This window comes from Musca autumnalis, unplaced genomic scaffold (genome assembly GCF_047663935.1).
Source record: "Musca autumnalis isolate F117 unplaced genomic scaffold, ASM4766393v1 scaffold_3, whole genome shotgun sequence".
NCBI lineage: Eukaryota > Metazoa > Arthropoda > Insecta > Diptera > Muscidae > Musca > Musca autumnalis.
The window spans coordinates 183,915,480-183,938,882 of NW_027411866.1; the positions used below are offsets into that span (position 1 = coordinate 183,915,480).

The 23,403-nt window shown below is 36.0% G+C and overlaps 1 protein-coding gene across 8 annotated transcripts in view; it reads right to left on the reverse strand.

The window, feature by feature from the left end:
• The window catches only part of LOC141398572 (frequenin-2), a 258,760-nt gene that overhangs the window by 89,147 nt on the left and 146,210 nt on the right, over positions 1 to 23,403 (reverse strand). For 7 of the 8 annotated variants that reach the window (XM_073975962.1, XM_073975955.1, XM_073975956.1 and 4 more), the window contains one exon: positions 14,325 to 14,762. In XM_073975962.1, coding sequence (XP_073832063.1) covers positions 14,325 to 14,388 — 64 coding nt within the window. In that variant the 5' untranslated portion in view covers positions 14,389 to 14,762. The remainder of the gene's footprint in view (positions 1 to 14,324; positions 14,763 to 23,403) is intronic. The other variant, XM_073975961.1, reaches the window with a different exon arrangement.

Here is a 23,403-nt window from a genome sequence, read left to right on the forward strand (position 1 = left end):
CCAGATTTGGAAGAAGATAATCTGATACGAAAACAACCGTTATTTTAATACACTGAGGGAAATTTTAGTACTTTTTAAAACAACATACGAAACCTAAAACCTCAATTTCCATGACTGTGGTTTCCCGCGAAAACGAGGCTTTTACATTTGCGTTTTCAGTTAAATTCGTAAAATCCGGTATGGAGAGCATAACCTGGTCCATTTATATTGGAGCATAACACTGCAGTGCACTGTTGAGAAAAGTCGCGGACACCGAAATAAGAACACATATGTATAAAATTCAAAGTCCAAAGGGTGTGTTCAATTTGAAAAATGTGCTAAAATTTCCCTCAGTGTATTAAAATAGCGGTTATTTTCATATCAAATTATTTCCTCTAAATCTGGAGCATATTTCCAAACCATTAAATGGCAGACATGTTCGCGGAAAAACCATTTTATTGAACAAATCATCATGGTTTTTTAAGAAATTTTGACGTTTTTCATAAATATTTTGAAAATATTCCATCTTATCAGCATCCGAAGCACACGATTATAACCGTCGAGGTTGTCTGTGTCATATTCTATCTTATTGTGAAGAAATATGACATAATTGCCCGACTCCTATTGATATTCCGATATGTTTCCAATATCTGTCAATTTAAACCCTTGAACGCTGTTATTTCGGTGTCCGCGGAATAATTTATAGGTTTTCTTTGGTGAAAAATGATTAGAAAGCGTTGCTTTATCGACTGAAAGAAAATTCGGCGTTAATATCTCAAAAATTCGCGAAAATAAAGTGACTGTTCTATCCTGATGACCAAAAATTAATGCCTATTTTTCATAGTAATATCGGAAAATGATCAGAAAATCATTTCGCGAAGAACTAGAAACATAATTTTTTCTGTGTTTGATATGGAACATTATCGACTTTAAATCTCTACAAAGTTAAAAACGTAGATTCATTCGCTTCGGGATAAATAAGCCAATATTACCAGAAATTTAGGTGTTCTATTCTACTGACGTGGAGTGTAAATATTGAACAAAACAAAACAACATAATATTTTTGAAAATTATGAGAAATTCAGTTATATTTCCTTTGTGTGGTTTTTCAGACTTAAACCACTATAACTTAGCCATTTGTTAACCGATTTAAAAAAATAATATTTTGTTTGAAAGACATTATTCGCCCCTTTAAAAGTAAGAAGAATCAATAGAAATTTGTTGTGAGAAAAAGAAGATATGTCCGTTTAAATTTAAAAATGTAAGAAACCCAGATTTTCAATACTTTTACCGTTATAAAAAATAAAACGAAGTGGCCCAAACGAACTAAGGGCATTTTGGTTGTCCCTAGATCCCAACACGATAAAATTTTGCATCAGAACCCTTGAATAATTTTCTGGTCAAATTTTGTAGCACAATGCCATTTATCGACATTTTCCGAAAAGTTTGCAGATTCTCAAGGCCAACACTGCCTGAAGGAGCGTTCCAATGCTTTTGCGATGTATTAGAGAGTTTTTAATTACTGTCTTGGCTACAATTTGTGCCGTTGTGGTGGATCGAAAATCTCAATGGTTTGGCTGTTATATGCCAAAATATTCAAAAAACGTTAATAAAAAACTTAAAATCAATCGGGAGGCTCGATTTTCACGGTAGATATATGGTCCAGTGGACTTTTTTGCTTAGTTCAATCCCAGGAATCAGAAACGCGAAGGGCCCATTAAGGTTTTTTCCACACAAATCGCCCCACCCTACCCAACGTACCTTAAATCATTGTAAAGGTTTTATTTTTTTTTTCATTGACTGACTTTATTCTCGAAATACCCGTATTATGAGCGGACATATTTGTATAAGAATAAAACATTTAGTTATACACTACACCACTATGTGGAAAGCGTATAACACGAGATATTATCTCGCCGCGATAAAGCGATTTTGGGATGTGTGTGCTTCCGTCCATTAAAAATTTTAATCAAACTACAGGCCGCAATTGTGGACCAATCTTAACGAAATTTTGTATGAAGGTCGGGTTCAGTCCAGAATAGGTCCCTACAATTTTTGGCTATGATTGTGAAACATTTAGGGGGTGAAATGGGCCAAAAACAAAATGTATATTTAATTTTGTATCGGCTCTGTAGGCCGCAATGGTAGTTTGAACGGCTCGAAATTTTATGTAAGGTTTGGGTTTACGACAAAGAAGAAGCTTGCAAATTAAAGTGATGATCAGATAATATTTAGCGGGTTAAATGGACTAGTACATTTGTGTGAACATTTTTCGTATAATGACCATAATTTTACTTCTGGAAGATATGTTAGCTATATTCCGAAGAAGAACTCTTGAACTTTCCATTGAACCGAATTATGTTGATGTACATGGTAAGATAACAGAGGTATGGTCTAACATATATAGTTATCCCACAGCTTTAATTGTGTGAAGTGTATACATAATCAAGTTATATGTCGCAGTTATAGTTCAATACTGACAACTTTTTGCAAAAGGTAAGAGGTTTGGTCAAGGAAAATTCCTTTAGATAATGATCGGATAGTGTTTAGCGGGCGAAATTGGCCATAATTTGTTGCCGGAAAAATATATAAATATAATTTTTGACGCATATTTTAAATACTGTGGGCATATTCCAAAAAATTAGGAACGTGAAAATTGATAACCAACTCTTGATCGCTCCATTGATGAAAATTATATGAATATAACGGTTAGATAACGGAACTACTGTTTAACATATATATAAGTAGGTTCCTTTATCGTCTAGGTTTGTATGTATAGAATTACTAGCTGACCCGGTTCCGCGTTGCTGGCCCGTTGTTCGGATTTTCCGGGTAAACCTTGTACATATCGATTTATCTAGAATTGATATCTCTAGATTTACGAACCGAATAGATGATAATTATGCATTTGAAACTTCATGAAATAAATCGATGTTTTGGCAGTACTCTCATGTAATCGTATCTCCAGATTTAATATAGAAAATGTCTTTATTTATAGTCTCCACTATAAGATGGAGGGTATAATTAACTTAATGATTCACTTTCAGAACATTCGTCGGAGACCCTATAAAGTGTATATTCTTGATCAGCGGTTTTCGTAATTTTCGAGGTTCTAGCCGCATTGTTCTATCGATATGGCTTATATATGGTGTTCATATTCGTTGGGGGTATAAAACAATCCGTATAGCATGGTCGGCACAGGTAAGGGATATTCTAAACTTCATGAAACGGTACCTCACTATTTTCAATATTTGCAAGGTCTTTAGCCTCATTATTCTACCGAAATGGCTATAATTTGGCATTTAGTCTCCCATTGGATGCATAAAATATTTCTGAAGTGAATTATTGGTATATTAAGGTCTATGTTCTGATGTAGCTACCATAGAAAGTTACCTGATATCGATATTTGTTAGCTGTCCCGGGTCCGCGTTGCTGGCGCGTTTTTCGACTGAAGTTTTTGGCTATATTTGGTTTTTCCGCCATAATTGTTCGTAAAGTTTATTTGCTTCATACTCTCTTTGTCTAAGCATTTCTTTAAAAGTTCTTCAATGGTTACCTAATAAGATATTTCATATTGTACTCTCTCTTCTTTCCACATTTTGCCCTGAAGAACTGTGTGTTCCACATTGTCTTCACCATGGTGACATAGATAGCATACTACATTGTCATTTCAATAGAATCTAAACATATGGCTTCGAAATTTCCATGACTGCTGAAAACTCGCAGTAAATGAAAGTTGAGTTCTCAATATCTTTAATTTTAATTTTAAAAGTCCATGTACCTTGAACACTCTTATTCATGAGTATTGCCATTCTTGGAACCGCCTTATTCGGGCTTGTTAACTCCCTTTTTGTGGGTCCGTTTGACCGATATGTTAGGCGAATCTTGCGTGTAAGGTTAGGTTAAGGTTCGGGCAGCGCAGACAGTGCCAGTCCATTTTTACTCTTCCTATATGATTACGCAGTTGCTTGATTCCTGCAATATTCTCGCAAAAGACAGGAGCCACGTACATCAATTGCACAAACGTTTTTGTAGCTATTAACATCCGTCTTAACTTAATTGGGCCTCTGAAACCTATCTATATAATTTAGCATTTCTGGCCTTTTGCTAGAGGGAATCCTCCCTAAGAAATGTTTTCAATATTCAAAAGCTTCCGTGAAAAAGTCCCCCTACTTTAACAAGGGGCTAAGTTTATTTCTTTTTAATGTTCGGTAAAATTTTCGAACCTCTTGGCTACTTTGGCATAATTCTCATGCAATCGTATCTCCAGATTTATGATAGAAAATCCCAAAAATTCATAATATTGCTTCATTGAACACATCATAATTTTAAACTCGTTAAATGTATTTTAAATGTAAATTGCTATTATCGGGACTTTACTGTATTCTCATCATGTATTCATCAAGCCATTCCAAGCACTACAATATACATGGCGTTTTCGCGTTCCACTTACTCAATTTAGAAATCTTATCTATAATTATGAAATTTACAAAAAATCGGACGCAATCGCGATATTCTACTTCTAATAATCTCCTTGATTTCTCATTTTGTAAAACGCTTTATGGAGGAGGTCCCCCGTCCCATCCATTTTTTGATATAAAATTGATTCTACACACAAAATTTCTAATAATCTCTGAGATTTTGTGTGAAAATTGGTAAAATTTTTAGTATAATGACTATATCTTCTTTCATGGCAGGTATATTCCACACTTGTATGTTATATTTAGAAGAGGAAATCTTGACCTTTCCATTGATGCCAATTATGCTGATGTACGTGGTCAGATAACTTAGTTATACCATAGTATATACAGGGATGTTTTGGGGTGAATTGCAATATTTTGTATAAGGATGTAGATGCGGCCAAGATTACCCAAATATTGTCTTTTACCATAATAAATAGTTTAGAAAATTATAATTATTGCCATTTTTAAAATTAAGTGCATATCCCACTGACTCAATTCACACTCAGTTAGGTGAGAGGATTTCATTGTCTATACTTTTATTCTTCTATGCTGTTACAGAAAAAATACTGTTTGTGGATGAATAAATCTCAACACCAACAACAAAGAACGGAACACATGTGTTTGGCCACCACAAATCAAAAACAAACTTTTTCACCTTCCCGTCGTAGCTTCTACGTCTTCTATTGTACTATACACCAGGGCTGCTCACAGCTGTATTTAAGAGAAATACATATTTTAGTTTTTCTTGAGTTTTAATTAGATATTTAAAAACGTTTAAACATAATTATAATTTAGAAAACTATCTAAGATGGATTAATTCAAAGATTGCAACAAACTTCGATGTTTTGCTGGAATAACAACAATTAAGAGTATCTGGTATTTTGGTTGAGCACCAATGCTATACACAAATCGCTTTATAATGAAACAAACGAGATCCCTGTTGTTACGCTCGTTGACAAAAATCCTCTCATAAAAAAGATGTTGGCAACCAAAAAAATAAAATCGAGATATGTTACGAAATGTTGCAAACATATATACATACATAATATGTTTGGGTCCACATATATTAGTTTGTAACCAATCCCAAACATATATTTGATGGATCCATACATATATCTAGCATAATTTTTATGTCCTACAAGTTACGGACACGAAACTTGAAAACCAACTCTCCAATCCACTCCTTTGATGCAAATATCAATTAATTATAGCTGTGTTCCAGAACTTGTAAAATAGTACTATTTTTCCAATTTTGTGCTAGAAAACCGTTCCCGTTTTCAAAAAAGTAACAAAATTTGTACTTCTCTTTAAACAAAAATGTATGTAAATGACACTCCATTCTGTTTTTTTTTCTACCACATAAATTTGGGTGAATAGAAAACAGCAGCTTGTTTGCTGGCATCTGATTGGCCGATACTTTGATTTTGAGATTTCAACCAAAGTGCAAGTTTTGCAAAATTTCCGTTCCCGTACATTTTTAATAAATATCTATGGTAAAAAAAAATTTGTTAGTTTGCTCTTTTGCTAGTCATACCATTAAAAAAAGTACGGGAACAAATACTTTATCAATACCATAACGTGTCGCAATCATACAAAATAAATTCCGTGGAAAAGTAGTGCCCAGAGGAAGTGATGTAGGGTGTCATATGGTCAGCCCCGTCCGTATATAGCCCTCTCTTACTTGTTTTTTAATGTTGTTTTTTTAAATTCCTTATATTGGTTCTCTTATACGATCATAGCATTTATACATTGATTTCTTTCCGCTATTTTTAATTAAAGCAACGAAACAAGACAATGTTATCAGTTGTTATTTTTAGCTTAAAGCTATGACAATGACATTTACATTGAAATCATTTCATCTTGCATTAAACGGATATGTTTTGTATTCAGAATTCAGTAAAAAAGGAAAAATGAAAAAATACGTACAAAGTATAATAACGGAAATAGTATAAGCTTATGGAAATGACAACATTGTTTGACTTCTGTCTAATAATGGCTAACAAAAAAACTGAAAAGATGAAAAACTAACGTTTATGCTATTCATTTGCATATTTCGCTTTTAAACTTTATCTGTTTCTTTTGCTTTGCGAATTTCGTATAAAGAAGAAGCAAATGCAGGGTGAAAAAATCTAACGTTTATATATAATATGGTGGACGTTAAAAATAACATAAAGCTGAATGGTATGGTGTATGTATATCACTTTTTAAAGACAGATTAAAACTGACAACAATTTGACATAATTCCATGCAGATGAGTTGGTATACCGATAAATGGATGAAAATTGCACACAGTGATAACATTTTATACTCAACACCACGCTGTTGTAGGTGGTATAATGTGGTGCCGTTAAAGTTCGTAAGACCTAAAAAAGAGACTATAAGAATCATCATAGTTATTTGATGCACCAGATTCTTATTATATGGAAAGCAAAATGTTTTTATGCTTTAATTTCTGTTAAAAGTCAAATCTTCTAAGAATTTTAAAAAAACCTTCCAAGCTATCCATTATTTAATCCAAAATTCGGAGTTTTATTTTTGTCTCGGGAGTCGATGACATTAACTAGAGCCCAAACTACTAAATCTCTGCCGTCCTGGTGGCAACACGTTTTCATAAACAAGCTACTTGTGTAGACAGCGCCATTGTGTGTTGCCTTTATGATGAATATTTTTAAAGAAATATTTGTGGACATTGTGGCAAATGAGTTGTTTCTCATACTATGTGAATCATACGCCCCAATGATCTTAAATGTCTATTTAATTTTATTCACGTCAAATAACTAAACAATGCATTGTTTTCCACCTATTTTGAAACGTCTAGACTTTGGATTAATAAATACATTATTTTCTTCTACAAAATAAGATTATGATAGAGATAACTGTGTATGTGCACATAAAAAAAATCCTAAATAAACTCTAATGTAATATATACCTGATGTTAAGTAATTTGATAACCTTAAATATATCGTCTATAAATAATAATAACATTGTGTTGCCTTGTTGCCCTTAAATTTTGCACATATCTTATGAATTACTAAGGGCCAAAAAACATTGTTATGAGATTTGTTTTGACAAAATATATATTACTTAACTAAATAAATGACTCGCCATAATTCCGCCAGGAATAGAATTTTCATATACAGTTTCTTTTTTGTAATATTTATTCATGACGCATAGAATAAGTTTTTTGGTAACAATAACACAATTCCTTTTATTGTGTCTAGCCACAAAATACAAAAGAGTAATACGAACAATCTAAATCCTGGTAGAACTAAGTGCACTTAACAATTCAAAGTGGTACTTAAGCAATGCCAAGTAAATTTTTGGCAACAGTTTTACCCACCACTTCATAGATGTACGCACACAACCGCACCCGAAAAAGATTTCAAATACTAATGGAATTCAAGTTCAAGGTTTTGGATTGTTGTAGGTTAATAAATGCAAATCACTGCCTTTTTATTTTATTCGAAAAATGTTAAGTACCAACCACAGAACAAAAAGTTTTTCTTGATAAGACAACTATTTGGAAATTCTTTTTGTTTATTCATTGGAAAAGTATGTGGACATATGAAATTAAATTTGGCAAAAGTATTTTACTTACTCAGGCATTAGACGTTAATTTATTTACAAAAGTTTACGTGAGCTCTTAAGGGTAAGATAAACTTTGAAAGAATTTGTTTTGGGGAAATTATTCCATGTTTATGGCCTATACGCATTTGTAGCACGAGCGATGATATGCTTACAAGAATTTGTGTCATTTAGAAATGTTAATATGTTAAGATCATTTAGAAAAAATCCAATATTGAATTAGTTTTACAAAACGCTGATGTTCTCATATGTATATAGCATAGCATCAAGAATAGCGTTTTTGCGGTCCTGAATACTCTTACCTATGTAGATATCACTTGCATTATCATTAGACATGTGTTGTCGTTATGGGTATAGATAAATATTTTGTCTTAGGTATCGAGTTTAGTATTTTGATAAAAGAAATTCAAGGAATACGTAGGAAACCAGGGCGGTTTTTACAGAAGAAAGAAGAAGTACAAAAATAGTATCCGCATCGGTAAAATAGATATAACCTTAGCCTTTGACATAAAGAAGCAAAACCAATATGGAATGTTTTACTATTGTAAGTCAAGAAATAATGTTACTGGACTATGCAGATGGCATAATAAGTCGAAATGAACTCTAAGACCAATATTATTGTATCACCACACAAGTCGTCCAGTGGACACGGACCTACTGTGAAAGGTGAAAATTACAAATTCGAGGTAGTTATTGATTCCATTTAGCTCGGCACTGCACAAAGTTCCCAAAATATTTGTATACCCCCCACCATAAAACGGAGGTTATATTAAGTTGGGTTTTCAGTTTGTAACGTATAGAAATAAAGTACAGTTCTCCACAACGGGGTAATCTGAACACTAAAATTGTCCGGATTATCCAGATTTTACTCAATAATCGGGACATCATTACTTTTTACACTTAGAGCAATTTTGGACTTCTATATTTCATTTAAGTGTTCGGTTTTAGCAATTACATTTAAAAACAAGTAAAAAAGTATCAGTCGGCTTTGCCGACAGAGATATATTGAAACTTCGATCTACGGACAGATCGAATCTATTTAGGGTCTTTTAAGAATTTTGTGGTTCTTTTGAACTTGCCGACAAAAATGTGGATTAGGATTAAAGTTCAAAAATGTTGAAGGAATGGACCCACATAGTCCATTATGAAAGTGGATCTTATTTTAGGAGTCATACCTTTAGGTCATCGTATAAATTTTGGACCGTGGACTTGTCCACGGAAAACATAATATCGCTTTTAACAGGACCACAACGAACAGCATCGGTATACATTTCCAAAGGTTTTTCGAACAGACCCTTAACTGCTCTTAGACACAAATGTTGAACTTTTGTGGGGGAGGTACCCTAATTATAGGACCGATATGGGCCATTTTAGAAGTTAAACTAAATTTGGACAAACGTATTAGGAGATCCAAAGTTTGGGCCAAATTGCTTGCTCCGTTCAACCATTTAAGTGACATTTTTTAAATATTGGGGGGAAGTACCCGACGTTGTGGACCAGTGTTACCCATCTTCTGGACAAAATATGACGAAGGTCAAATTTCTGACCAAATCGGATGATCAGTTCGAGAGTTATCGTGCTCTGCAGGCACTGCATAGGTGCCATAGGGATTTTTACAACTTTCGGGCTGTATTCTTAAGAAGTATGGACTTGTCCCTAAAAAATTTTACCGCCGTAATGGAGGCAGCGAATGCAAGAATCAAAGTGATTCAAGAGCAGGTCCTAAAATTAATGGGAGGTAGCCGAAGGAGTGCACATATATAGTCCATATTCAAACCTGATCTATATCTGGTAGATATATTACGATGTGTAAAGTATGGACCAAACCGGCCACTCCCTTCAAGAGTTATCGTGCCCAAAATTTTCCGAACATTTCTAACTTTTTTGAGGGAGCCACCTGAAGGAATGGACCGATATGGCTTATCTTGGAACATAAACTAAGTTTGAACAAAATATCACGAAGGCCAAATTTTGGACCGAATCGCAGATCCGTTCGAAAGTTATCTTGCGCTCCAACCAATACACATGATGTTATAGGGTTTTTTTTGCAACTTTCTGGCTATTTTCTCAGGAAGTATGGACTTGCCCTTGATGAAACTTGTACCTTCGTATGGGGAGCAGTGAATTCAAGTTGATACAGTAAAAATCAATACAATTCGAGAGCATGTCCTAAACTGACCTTTTCCGAAATTTTGTGTTGGGGGTAGTCGAAGGAGTGGACCGATTGAGTCCATGTTGGAACCTCATGTATGTCTGATAGAAATGTCATACTGTACAAAATATGGACCAAATTGGTTACTCCTTTCAAGAGTTATCGCGCGCCCAAAATTACCGAACTTTTGTGGGGGAGGTACCGGAAGGTGTGGACCGATATAACCCATCTTCGAACTTATACTACATTTGAAGAAAATATTACGAAGGCCAAATTTTAGACCAAATCGGTTGATCCGTTCAAGAGTTATGGTAAGCTCCAGCCAGCCAAACTGACAGACAGACATACGGACATGGCTAAATCAAGTCCAAATTGTCTGAAATGGATTTCGTCCAAATATACTTGGGGTCTAAAACCATTATTTCGATGAGGCACATTTTACCCGTAAGAAAGTGTATATGGCGAAAACCAAAAATGTTTTACAATCGATGAATCCGAGTTTCACCCATTCAGAACGCGAACTGTTAACATATTCTATATAGTAAGATTGAAATTCTTTAAAACAAGTAAAAAAGTATCAGTCGGCTTTGCCGACAGAGATATACCCTCAGCATGGGCAAATTGAAACACTTTTTTCACAAAAAAACAAGTAAAAAAGTATCAGTCGGCTTTACCGACAGAGATATACCCTCAGCCTGTGCAAATTGAAACACTTTTTTCACAAAAGACTTATGTATTTAGGGGTTTTCAAAATTTTGGTCGTATGAACCGACAAAAATGTTGATTAGGATTAAAGTTCAAAAATTGTGCGGAAAAGGTACTTAAAGGAATGGACCGACATAGACCATGGGGGTGTCATAGGGGGTTTTTACACCCTTCGGGCTGTTTTCTCAAGAAGTATGAACTTGCCCCTGAAACAACTTTTACCATCGTAATTGAGGCAGCGAATGTAAGTTGCTTCAACAAAAATCAAAGTGATTCGATAGCAGGTCTTAAAGTGAACTTATCCGAAATTTTGTGTGGGAGGTACCGAATGGAGTGGACAAATATAGTCCATATTTGAACCTGATTTATATCTAGTAGATATATTACGATGTGTAAAGTATGGACCAATTCGGCCACTTCCTTCAAGAGTTACGGTATGAACAAATTTTCCGAACATTTTTGAACTTTTGTGGGGGAGGTACCTTAAGGAGTGGATCGATATGGCTTATCTTCAAACTTAAACTATGTTTGGACAAAATATTACTAAGGACAAATTTTGGACCGAATCGGCAGATCCGTTCTAGAGTTATCTTGCCCTCCAACCACCTCACATAGGGGTTTTTTTGCAACTTTCATCCTATTTTCTCAGGAAGTATGGACTTGCCCCTAATGAAACTTGTACCGTCGTATGGAGGGAAGTGAATACAAGTTGCTAAAACAAAAATCAGAGCGATTCGAGAGATGGCCCTAAACTGAACTTTTCCGAAATTTTGTATGGGAGGTACCCGAAGGAGTAGACAAATATAGTCCATATTCGAACCTGATCTATACCTGGTAGATATATTAGGATGTGTGAAGTATAGACCAATTCGGATACACCCTTCAAGAGTTACCATACGAACAATGTTTCCGAACATTTTGGAACTTTTGTGGGGGAGGTACCTGAAGGAGTGCACCAATATGGCTTATCTTCAAACTTAAACTAAATATTACTAAGGCCATATTTTGGACCGAATCGGCAGATCCGTTCAAGAGTTATCTTGCGCTCCAACCACCTCACACGGTGTCACAGGGGTTTTTTTTTGCAACTTTCATGCTATTTTCCCAGGAAGTATGGACTTGCCCCTGAGGAAACTTGTACCTTAGTATAGGGGACAGTGAATACAAGATGCTACAACAAAAACCAAGGCGATTCGAGAGCAGGTCCTAAACTGAACTTTTCCGAAATTTTGTGTGGGAGGTACTCGAAGGAGTTTACCGATTGAGTCCATATTGGAACCTCATATAAGTCTGGTAGAAATTTCATAATGTGCAAAGTATGGACCAAATCGGTTATTCCCTTCAAGAGTTATCGTACGCACAAATTTTCCGAACATTTTCGAACTTTTGTGAGGGAGGTACCGGAAGGAGTGGACCGATATAATCCATCTTTGAATTTGAACTAAGTTTGGACAAAATATTACGAAAGCCAAATTATGGACCGAATCGGCAGATCCGTTCGGGAGTTATCTTGCGCTCCAACCACTACACACGGTGTCATAGGGGGTTTTTGCACCTTTCAGGCTATTTTCTCAGGAAGTATGGACTTGCCCCTAATGAAACTTGTACCGTCGTATGGGGGACAGCGAATACAAGTTGATACAAGAAAAATCAAAGCGATTCGAGAGGAGGTCCTAAACAGAAATTTTCCGAAATTTTGTGTGGGAGTTACCCGAAGGAGTGGACCGATTGAGTCCATATTGGAACTTTATCTAAGTCTGGTAGAACTTTCTCGATGTACAAAGTGCGGGCCAAGTCGGTTACTCCCGTCAAGAGTTATCGTGCGCACAAATTTTCCGAACATTTTCAAACTTTTGTGGGGAGGTACCGAAGGAGTGGACCGATATAACCCATCTTCGAACTTAAACTAAGTTTGGACAAAATATTGCGAAAGCCAAATGTTGGACCGAATCGGTTGCTCCTTTCGAGAGTTATCGTGCGCACCATCCTGCCAGACAGACAGACGGACGGGCATGGCTAAATCAACTCCAAATTGTCTGAAACACATTTCGTCGGAACATACTTGGGGTCTAAAACCATTATTTCGATATGGCATATTTTGCCCGTATGAAAGTGTATATACTCAGCATAAATGCTGAGGGTATAAAAAACCTTAAACTTTACATGTTCCAAATTTTGTGTGGGAGATACCCTAAGGAGTGGTACGATGTACGTTCCATATTTGGACATTATCCAAGTATGTACGCGAGTGTTATATTATGCACAATCAAGTTAGTTAGTGCCGGCAGAAAGTCAAAATGACCATTAATCGGTAAAAAAAAAATGTAAGAAAATTTCTTTTATTTGAAGACAAAATTTTGATGTCTTCAATAAACTCACAAAAATATATGAAGACTGAACACCAAATTTCTGTAATTTTGGGTGGATAATGTGGCTAAAACCTTAAAAACCCGAAAATTGGGCGGTACCGTTCGACGGGGGTTATATCAAAACGTGAACCAATACGAACAGTTCTCTGTAAAAATATTTCGCAAGACCTGGCGAAGACTTTATACCAAATATCAGCTACATTGGTTGTTTAATGTGGCTAAAACGTTGAAAATACCGAAAATCGGGACCTATGTACATAATTTTTTATCAGAAAAGTTTTTTGTTCCATTGGGAACCCATAATTCAAAATTTCGGCGTATTTGGGCGTGAAACATATGTAAAATCTTCAAAATTCCGAAAATCGGGAGGTACCGTTATATGGGTTCTATATCAAAACGTGGACCGATGTCCATAACTTTTATCGAAAGAGTTTTTTGTAAAGTGAAATCCCCGCATCTCAAAATTCAACCAATTTCGTTGATAAGTATACCTAAAATATTTAAAATACCGAAACATTAAGAAGTACCGTTGCATGGGGATTATAAGTGTTTATACCAAAATTCATCTACCAACGCCAACTCCTTTTATATTTGGCCACCTTATTGAACTCGCGACATAGTGCAGCGTTTTTTTGAGGTTATGCGCCATTATCTCGGGAACTATAGACTTGCCCTCGAAAAAATTACAATGACGTAACGCGGGCTGCACGAACATCCTGTTACAAAAAATTTCATAATGATTCGTAAGGTGTCACTAAAATGCATTTATTTCAAATTTTGTGTGGGAGGTAACTGAAGGAGTGGACCGATATAATCCATACTCGAACCTGATGTATGCCTAGAGATAGTATTACCATATGCAATGACGGACGGGCGGACACTGCTAGATGAGGCACATTTTTGGTCGTATCAAAGTGTACGAGTATATACCCTCTTTAGCCTAAAGACTGAGGGTTTAAAAAGGTAATGTCAAAATTTGTAACATTCTACATATTCATCATCTTTATCCTCATTTTCTGCCTTTCCACTTTATTACATAAAATATTCATGTTGCATGCATATTATACTTACAATATGTATCGGTTGTCAGGCGATCGATGGTGTCCTGCTTCAATTTTGAATTTTTCTTGCCCATTTTAGTGTGTGTATGTCAGTATGGGGGTAGGAAGAGTTGGTTATTGAGGTTGTTTTGTTGTTGATATTGCAGTTACTGCTTGTTTTTATTTCTTTTGATATATGGTGTTGTTTTTCTTTACAATTTAGCTTGGTATTTTCTTTTTGCAAAACAATTTTTTGGGGTCCGTTTTTATTTTTGTTATTGTTTTATTAATGCACTTTACTTTCGAAAAATAGTTATTGCTTTTGACTTTATTGGTATTTTGGTTTGTTGTTTATAACTAAGGCTGCATGCTTTTCTACAACGAATGGTTGTTATGTGCTTTTTGGTAAAAAACAACTTTAATATTTATCACGTTTCCTTTAAAATGTTGTTGCTATGCGATGGAAAACCTGAAAAGAAAAAAAATAGGTAAAAAGTTAATAATTTTATTTTAAATTTAACATATATGTATTTTTAAAAATAAAATATTAAAAAGGTGACATAAAGGAAAAGATAAAAAAATTTATATATTAAAATATAATAAATAAAATGTAAGATATACAACGAATTCGTTTGCTTTCCAGTTTCTTCGTTATCTTCTCCTTGAACAATTTTATTGTCGTGGTCATCGGTAATAGGCTTTTACACCTTATGCATATATCGAAATAATGATTTCAGGCCTTACATATGATAAGGTCAATCTGCTTTTCAGGTTTTTCGATGTCACCATATCCGTCCGTCTATCTGTCTGGTGTCAAGACAACTCTCTAAGGCAGTCAAAGAATTGGTACAAAATTGGGATATCTTAAGATTCCTTCGAATTTCAGGTTATTTCCGAGGTGGAGCCATATAGGTTTATTTCTTCTGGTACCTGCCCCACAAAATCTCCAAAAAAAAAAATACCCCCGTAAGTTGAAAGATTATTCTCGTATGAATTTGAAACTTTTACAGACATGTTTTCAAATTCTTATTCTTCCACTATTTGGTCCATTCTGTGCAGCACAAAAACCGATCCCCTTTTTTTACCTTTTTCGTTTTTAAAACAAAACTAAAATCATCAAAAAATACCCAAAGGCATTCACTTTGATTATTTTTAGACAATATACTATACCCTAGATCATCTACGAGTATTCACTTCACAAAAACTAGATTTAAAATTCTATTAAAATTTTCGTGACATGAATTCAAGTCTCAATTTTGTGGTACAGAATAAACACAACGGAATCAATGCATGTATGTCCTGTACAAAAACGTAAAGCATTAAAACGAATAGCCACCATTAAAGCAGGAACAAAAGTCCCTTTATGAAATTGCTTTATACAAAAATCTTTTGTTCATTTGAGTCCTACCATCTACATCAATATGTATTTATGTATGTGTGCATACATTTTCAGATAGTTAAACTACGTTGAGCCATAAATTAAAAGCTGTGCAAAAATTTACTCTTTACTACCACAAAGAGCTGTTGGATGCTAACATTCACTATCAAGATGGCATTGGTGTAGATGGTGACAAAGTCTCTGTGGTAAAATCATTTGAAGGTAGTAAAATCATAAGCACTTTTACAGCCGAAGGTTCAACCTTTTGCCTCTCGATCCCCCTCTCCCTTGTTTCATAGCCTAAAGTGTGTGACTTGTAAAAGGTCTTATGAAAACATAATTTACTATTCACGTACTATATAGTATGTATGCATGTAGTTGCTTTGCTAGAAGGCCCAAAATCTTTGTACATAAAGAATACTGCTATATTTTGGGGCAAAATGCAAGAGCAACAAATGCCCAGGTAAATCTACGTTGCATAATTTCCACCTACATTCGAGCTACTATGTGCTAGTAATAAAATTTCATTTGTATATGCACCACCAACTCTTGGAAACTCTTTTAGTATTCACGGAAATTGCGAAAAGTTTTGCGAAAGTCACGTAATGCGTAACCATAACTTTATTTGCTTGTACCCTTCCTGGGCTTTAAGGCCAATTAAAATATTTTACCAGATCATTGCTGTGCTGCTGAGGAGTTTTTAAACCAAAACAATTATATTGGAAATGCTGTTAGCTGTGACGTTTATTTGATGACATCTCAAAATATCCATTAAATATGGGGTTGAAAATGAATTTGTTTACCCTAGAGACTTTGAACACATCATATGTCAATAAGTAAATTGATGAATATAGCATTTTCCCCTAAATGTATGCATGTAGAGATACGAAGTAAATTGGCAAATAAATGAAAAATCATGATATTCTGTCAAAATTGATGTGTGGTTAAATGAAAAATAAAACGATGCTAATTTAATTTCATATATCTAGTTCGGGAGTCTGTGTCTGTGTGTGTGGTTAAAAAAATTAAATAAACCGATTTGTTGGGGTGTATTTTTATAAATATTAGGAAAATTGAATAGGGTTGGATTCTAATTTAATATTAATACACATAAATAAACAAAAACAATAGAAATGTTGGGCTTCAAGATTGGTTCATAAAGCATTGATTTTTTCGTAAATAGAATTTTATGTGGCTACTAAAAATCAGAGTAATGACTTTGAACATCATTTAGGCGGAAAAAATAAAAGCAATGTAATTCTCTTTAGGTTATGTAGCTCGATTAATTAAATAATTTAAAAACCTCACAAATAAAAAGGCAAAAGTTAAAAATAAGAAGTAAAAAAAGTATCAGTCGGCTTTGCCGACAGAGATGTACCCTCAGCCTATGTGAATTGGAACTTGCATCTACGGACAGATCGAATGTATTTAGGGCATTTTCAGAATTTTGTGGCACTTTTAGGACATTTGAACTTTTCCACAAAAATGTGGATTAGGATTAAAGTTCAAAAGTTTTGAGGAGGAGGGAATGGACCGAAATAGTGCTTTACGGAAGTGGATCTTATTTTGAGAGTCATACATATCTTTTCGATAGATGTCGCGCCCACTATTCATTTCAGTGCGTGCCAGGAAGCATGGACTTGTCCATGGAAAACATAATATGGCTGCAAACAGGACCGCAAAGAACATCATCGGTATAAATTTCCAAAAGAACTCCGAACAGACCCTAAACTGCATTTGGACACAAATATGGTGCCATAGGGTTTTTTACAACTTTCGGGCTGTTTTCCCAAGAAGTAGGAACTTGCGACTGAAAGAACTTTTACTGTTGTAATTGAGACAACGATAGTAAGTTGCTTCAACAGAAATGAAAGTAGTCAAGAACAGGTCTTAAAGTGAACTTATCCAAAATTCTGTGTTGGAGGAACCCGAGGGAATGGGCAAATATAGTCCAAATTCAAAACTGATCTATATCCGGTAGATATATGTATTAGGATGCGTATGGACCAAATCGGTCCTTCCCTTCAAGAGTCATCGTGCGGTACCTGAAGGAGTGAACAGATATTGCTTATCTTCGAACTTAAACTAAGTTTGGACAACATATTATGAAGGCCACATTTTGGATCGAATCGGCAGATCCGTTCGAGAATTATCTTCAATTCAACCACTACACACGGTGTCATCGGGGTTTTTTGAACCTTTCAGGCTATTTTATCAGGAAGTATGGTTTTGCCCTTGATGAAACTTGGGCCGCCGTATGGGGGCCGTGAATAAACAAAAATCAAAACGAGTCGGGAGCAGGTCCTAAACTGAACTTTTCCGAATTTTTGTGTGTGACGTACCCGAAGGCGTAGGCCGATTGAGTCCATATTGAAACTTCATCTAAATATGGTAGAAATAACACGATGTGCAAAGTATGGACCAAATCGGTTACTCCCTTCAAGAGTTATCGAATATTTTCCGAACATTTTCGAACTTTTGTGGGGGAGGTACGGAAAGGAGTAGACCGATATAACCCATCTTCGAACTTAAACTAAGTTTGGACAACATATTGCGAAAGCCAACTTTTGGACCAAATCGGTTCATCCGTTCGAGAGTTATCGGGAGCACCAGCCAGCCAGACAGACAGACGGACGGACATTGCTAAATCGACTCCAAATTGTCTAAAACACATTTCGTCCAAACATACTTGTGGCCTATAACCATTATTTCGGTGAGGCACATTTTGCCCGTATGAAAGTGCATATACCCTCGTTAGCATAAATGTTGAGGATATAAAAATCAGTTTTATGTTTAGCCGGACCGAAATTTATATTGTTACAAAATATATATTTACCCAGCAAAAACACTTATTACCAAACCCCCTACTAATCCATTATTTCTACAAGGGCAGGGGGTATTCTAATAGTGTTTTGCTAGGTACGTATTGGAAATATACAAAATTACGGCCCTTAATGGCTTTAACATGGCAAAGCCCAGGACTTATCTTGATCCTTCTTTCATCTCAAGTGCACACTGACCTCCCCGTTGTGTCACCTGGGAAGCTGCGTTCAACACCTCTTAAAGGTAATGAACTAATACAAGAATGTTAAAAAAACAAACCCCTCCAAAGTTGACAACCATCGCACACGCTTTTAGGATTATGATCTGCAAATCCGCATATGAAATGTTCGAACTCTTTATGAACGACGAACTTGAAAAATACAAGGCCGATATTACTGCCATATAGGAAATACAATGGATTGCTGCAATGACGTAAAGCAGGAGTTAGGTAGTGGATTTGTAGTTGGTCGTAGGTTAAAACATGTGGTGTCCAGCTTCACCCCAGTGAATGAAAGACTTGCTACAATTCGGTTAAAAGCTAAATTTTTCAACATTAGCCATTCTTTCACTCATGCTGCCACTGAACACAACGACGAATAGACCAAAGATATATTTTACGAGCGCTTAGAAGAAACATGCGACCGTTGTCCTGTGCATAGCATTAAAATGTTTCTAGGCAATTTTAATGACAAATTTGAAAAGGATTATATATTCTGCCCAACAGTCAGGGAATTCAGTCTTCGCAGTGAAACATCTGATAATGGTATGGAGACGATGGACTTCGCAGCGGCAAAAACATGGTAGTTAGTAGTACCAGATTTAAGCATATTGACATTCATAAGGGCACCTGGCTGTCGCCAGACCAAAAACAATAAATCAAAGTGATAACGTTGTGATATATAGCAGACATTCATCGAGCTTGTTGGATCACCATCTTGTTGCAGCAAATGTACGTACCCGTAGCAAATAAAGTATGAACAGGCACAACACGGAAGCTGGGCATCGGTAAACTGCAATCACAACAGATAGCCACAGCATATTCCACTCAGCTGGCCCAATTGCTTAATCAAAGCACTCCTCGTCCCTATAACATATCAGCACAGTGGCAAAGAATTGGCGTGTCCATGCAAATAGCCGAAAAGTAACCAATGAAATGACCAGGAGTGTCGTGTCAAAGAGAAAATTGCGGCATATGGGCTAATCTACAAGCAGTAACAATCAGTAGTGCACGAGCGAGGTATCGAAAGAAACCACCATAAAGGGAGGGTATAATTATATTTGTCATTCTGTTTGTAACATGCCGAAATATTCGTCGGAGACCCTATAAGATATATATTTTTTTCATCTGTTGAAATCAAGATATAGCTCGCACTTTTTAAAATAGAGCTTTGTAATTTGGTACAGAAGTTTCTATTACTCCTAGGATATTTGGTATTGAAAATGGGCTATATCGGTCCACGTTTAGATATGGCCCACATAGAGTTACTCGGCATTTTGAAAGTTTTAGCCTCATTATATGACTGAAATTTGTCATTTAGTCTTCTTTGGGGGTACAAAAATCTCCACTTTAAATTAGTCGGTATATGTTCATACCTTCATATAGCCCCCATAGAAAAGTACTTCCCAAATTTCGATATTGAAGGTTGTGGCCTCAATATCCCACCTAAATTACTGAAATTTGGTATCTAGTGTTAGCTGGGGTCGCAAAACTTTCCACCTAAAATTTTTCGGTATGGGCCTCAGGTAGTAATCATAGAACGGTACCTCCCGATTTTCGGTATTTTGAAGGTTGTGTCCTCAATATATTACCAAAATTGCTGCAATTTGGTAGTTAGTCTCCGTTGGGGGTATAAAACTTTCAACCTTAAATTTGTCGGTAAAGGTCCTCGTTTACATATAGCACCAATAGAACCTCCCAATTTTCTGTATTTTTAAGGTTCTGGCTTGAATATCCCACCGAAATTGTATAAGTTTGGTATTTCGTCTTTGTTAGGGGTATAAAACTTTCCACCAGAAATTTGTCTGTATAGGTCCACTTTTCATATAGCGCCCATGGAACGTTACCCTCCGTTCTTCGGTGTTATAAAAGTTTCAGCCATATTATTCAACCGGAATAACTAAAAATGTGGTATAGGTACTCTAAAGGTACAAGACATTTATACAGGTACCAAGTAAAAAAGTATCAGTCGGCTTACTTTTTCCCAAAAAAAAAAAACTTATGTATTTAGGGGGGTTTTCAAAATTTAGGGCGTATGAACCGACAAAAGTATGGATAGGCTTTGTTTATCACACTAGCCTACGAAAAACATAATATGGCTGTAAACAGGGCCACTAGTAAAACCTTCGGTAAAAGCGTCTAAAGGATCCTCGAACAGATCCTTAACCACACAAAAATGTTGAATATTTGTGTGGGTGGTACCACAAGGATTGGACAGATAGGGCCCAAATTTGAACATAAACTAAGTTTCGACAATATTTAGAGACCCAAAGTTTGGACCAAATCGGTCGCTACGTCTATGAGAAATCGCGCATACCATTTTAGCGAATATTCTCGAACTTTTGTGGGAGAGGTACCGAAAGGAGTGGACCTATAATCACCACCTTCGAATTTCATCTAATATTCGAAGAAATATTACAACATCCAAAGTGTGTACGAACGCAGTATTCAGTTCGAGCTCTCCAGCCACTACATATGGTGCCATAGGGGGTTTTTACAACTTTCGGGCTTTTTTTCTCAAGAAGTATGGGTTTCCCCCTGAAAAAACTTTTTCTGTCGTAATTGAGGCAGCGAATGCAAGTTGCTTCAAAAGATCAAAGTAATTCGAGAGCAGGTCTTAAAGTGAATTTATCCAAAATTTTGTGTGGGCGGTACACGAAGGAGTGGACAAATGTAGTCTATATTTGAACCTGATCTATATCTGGTAGAAATATTAGGATGTGTAAAGTATGGACCAAATTGGCCACTTACATAAAGAGTTATCGTGCGTAAAATTTTTCCGCACATTTTTGAGCTTTTGTGGGGGAGGTAGGTGCCTGAAGGAGTGGACCGATATGACTTATCTTTGAACTTAAACTAAGTTTGCACAAAAAATTACGAATGCCACATTTTCGACCGAATCCTCACATCCGCTCGAGAGTTATCTTGCTCTCCAACCACTACGCACGGTGTCATAGGGTTTTTTGTACCTATCAGGCTATTTTCTCAGGAAGTATGGACTTGCCCAGGTCCTAAACTGCACTTTTCCCAAATTTTGTGTGGAAGGTACCCGAAGGAATGGACCGATTGAGTCCATATTGAAACCTCATCTAAGGCTGGTAGAAATTTCACGATGTGCAAAGTATGGACCAAACCCAACAGTACCCATCTTCGAAATTAAACTAAGTTTGGACAAAATATTACGAAAGCCAAATTTTGGACCGAATCGGTTGATCCGTTCGAGAGTTATCGTGCGCTCCAGCCAGCCAGACGGACGGACCTGGCTAAACCAACTCCAAATTGTCTGAAACATATTTCGTCTAAACATACCTGAGGTCTAAAACCATTATTTCGATGAGGCACATTTTTGGTCGTATTAAAGTGTATATACCCTCGTTAGCATAAATGCTGAGGGTATAAAAACATACCTTGCAAAAAGTCATACAGTATAGGTTCACTGTTTTGTGTAGCCCACATATAGGCATAGCTACCATTTAAGTTTTTTGTCTATTGCCCAAGCTTTAAGTCTATTGCCCAATTTTATGTTTTCGTGGGTTTTTTGCGAGATTGCTGTAATTTGATATTGTGTATTACCAGCAGTTCAAGAGCAAAGTGATGTTTGGGAAAACTACGATGGCGTCCCATAAGAGCTCTTTCGAAGAGAGTATTATCAGTTGGGATATATGTACTACTCCTGCAATAAGAGGAAGACCTTAGTACTTTCATAAACGAAAGGAAAGTAATTGTTCTTACTCACTTCAATACAGTACGTGGTGGAGGGTTTAAAAAGAATTTAACGCCGTTCTTATTTGTTGTGGATTATAAAGCTGCCTTCGACAGACCCCTACGTACAATTTTATTCGAAGCAATGTCTGAATTTTGTATCCCCGCAAAGCTCATTCGTCTTGGTAAGATGACATCAACTGATAATCGGTCCTCAGTTAAAACAGAAAACAACCTCTCTGAAGAATTTTGACGTTTCAGTCAAGGAGACAGCCTTTCATGTGACATATTCAACATTATTCTGGAAAGGTTGATACAAGATGTAGATGTTAAAAGCAATGGCACAATATACACCAATCACCGCACGTTACTAGCTATAATGACAATATTGATATAATGCGTCGATCAGTAACTGATACCTTAAAGAATGTCGAAGGAGAATCTGCTAAGTGGGTCTGGCATTAAATGCGAAATGACCAAGTTGAAGGTATCGACGCGTAATGCATCCATAGAGCTCGGACCAACTGTGGAAGTTTGTTCATATAATTTTGAAGACTTCTTCCACCTCGGAACCACCATAAACACAAGGCTATAGTCGGGTCGGGCCGACTATGTGATACCCTACACCACTACCCCTGTACATAAGCTTTTGACTGGTAAAATTCAAAATATTAAAATTGGTCTTCATTAATACAGGTCAATTTTGTTGAAACGGATTTAAGTGCATCGTCAGTACAACTCAAATAAAAAAGTGGGATGTACGTCACCCATCAGAACGCTTCTTTCTCTGTGAGACCCCCATCAACCCATCGTGAGGATCCGGTCAAAATTCCGACCTGTAGTGTGATTGCACAAAATATGGAAAAAGGAATGCATTACCGACCATTGCGATATCTCTGTTATTTGAAATGGCTGAAATGTTGAAATGGCTGAAATGTGGTACTAAGTCTTCGTTGAGGGTATAAAACTCGATTTTCCATATTTTGAAAG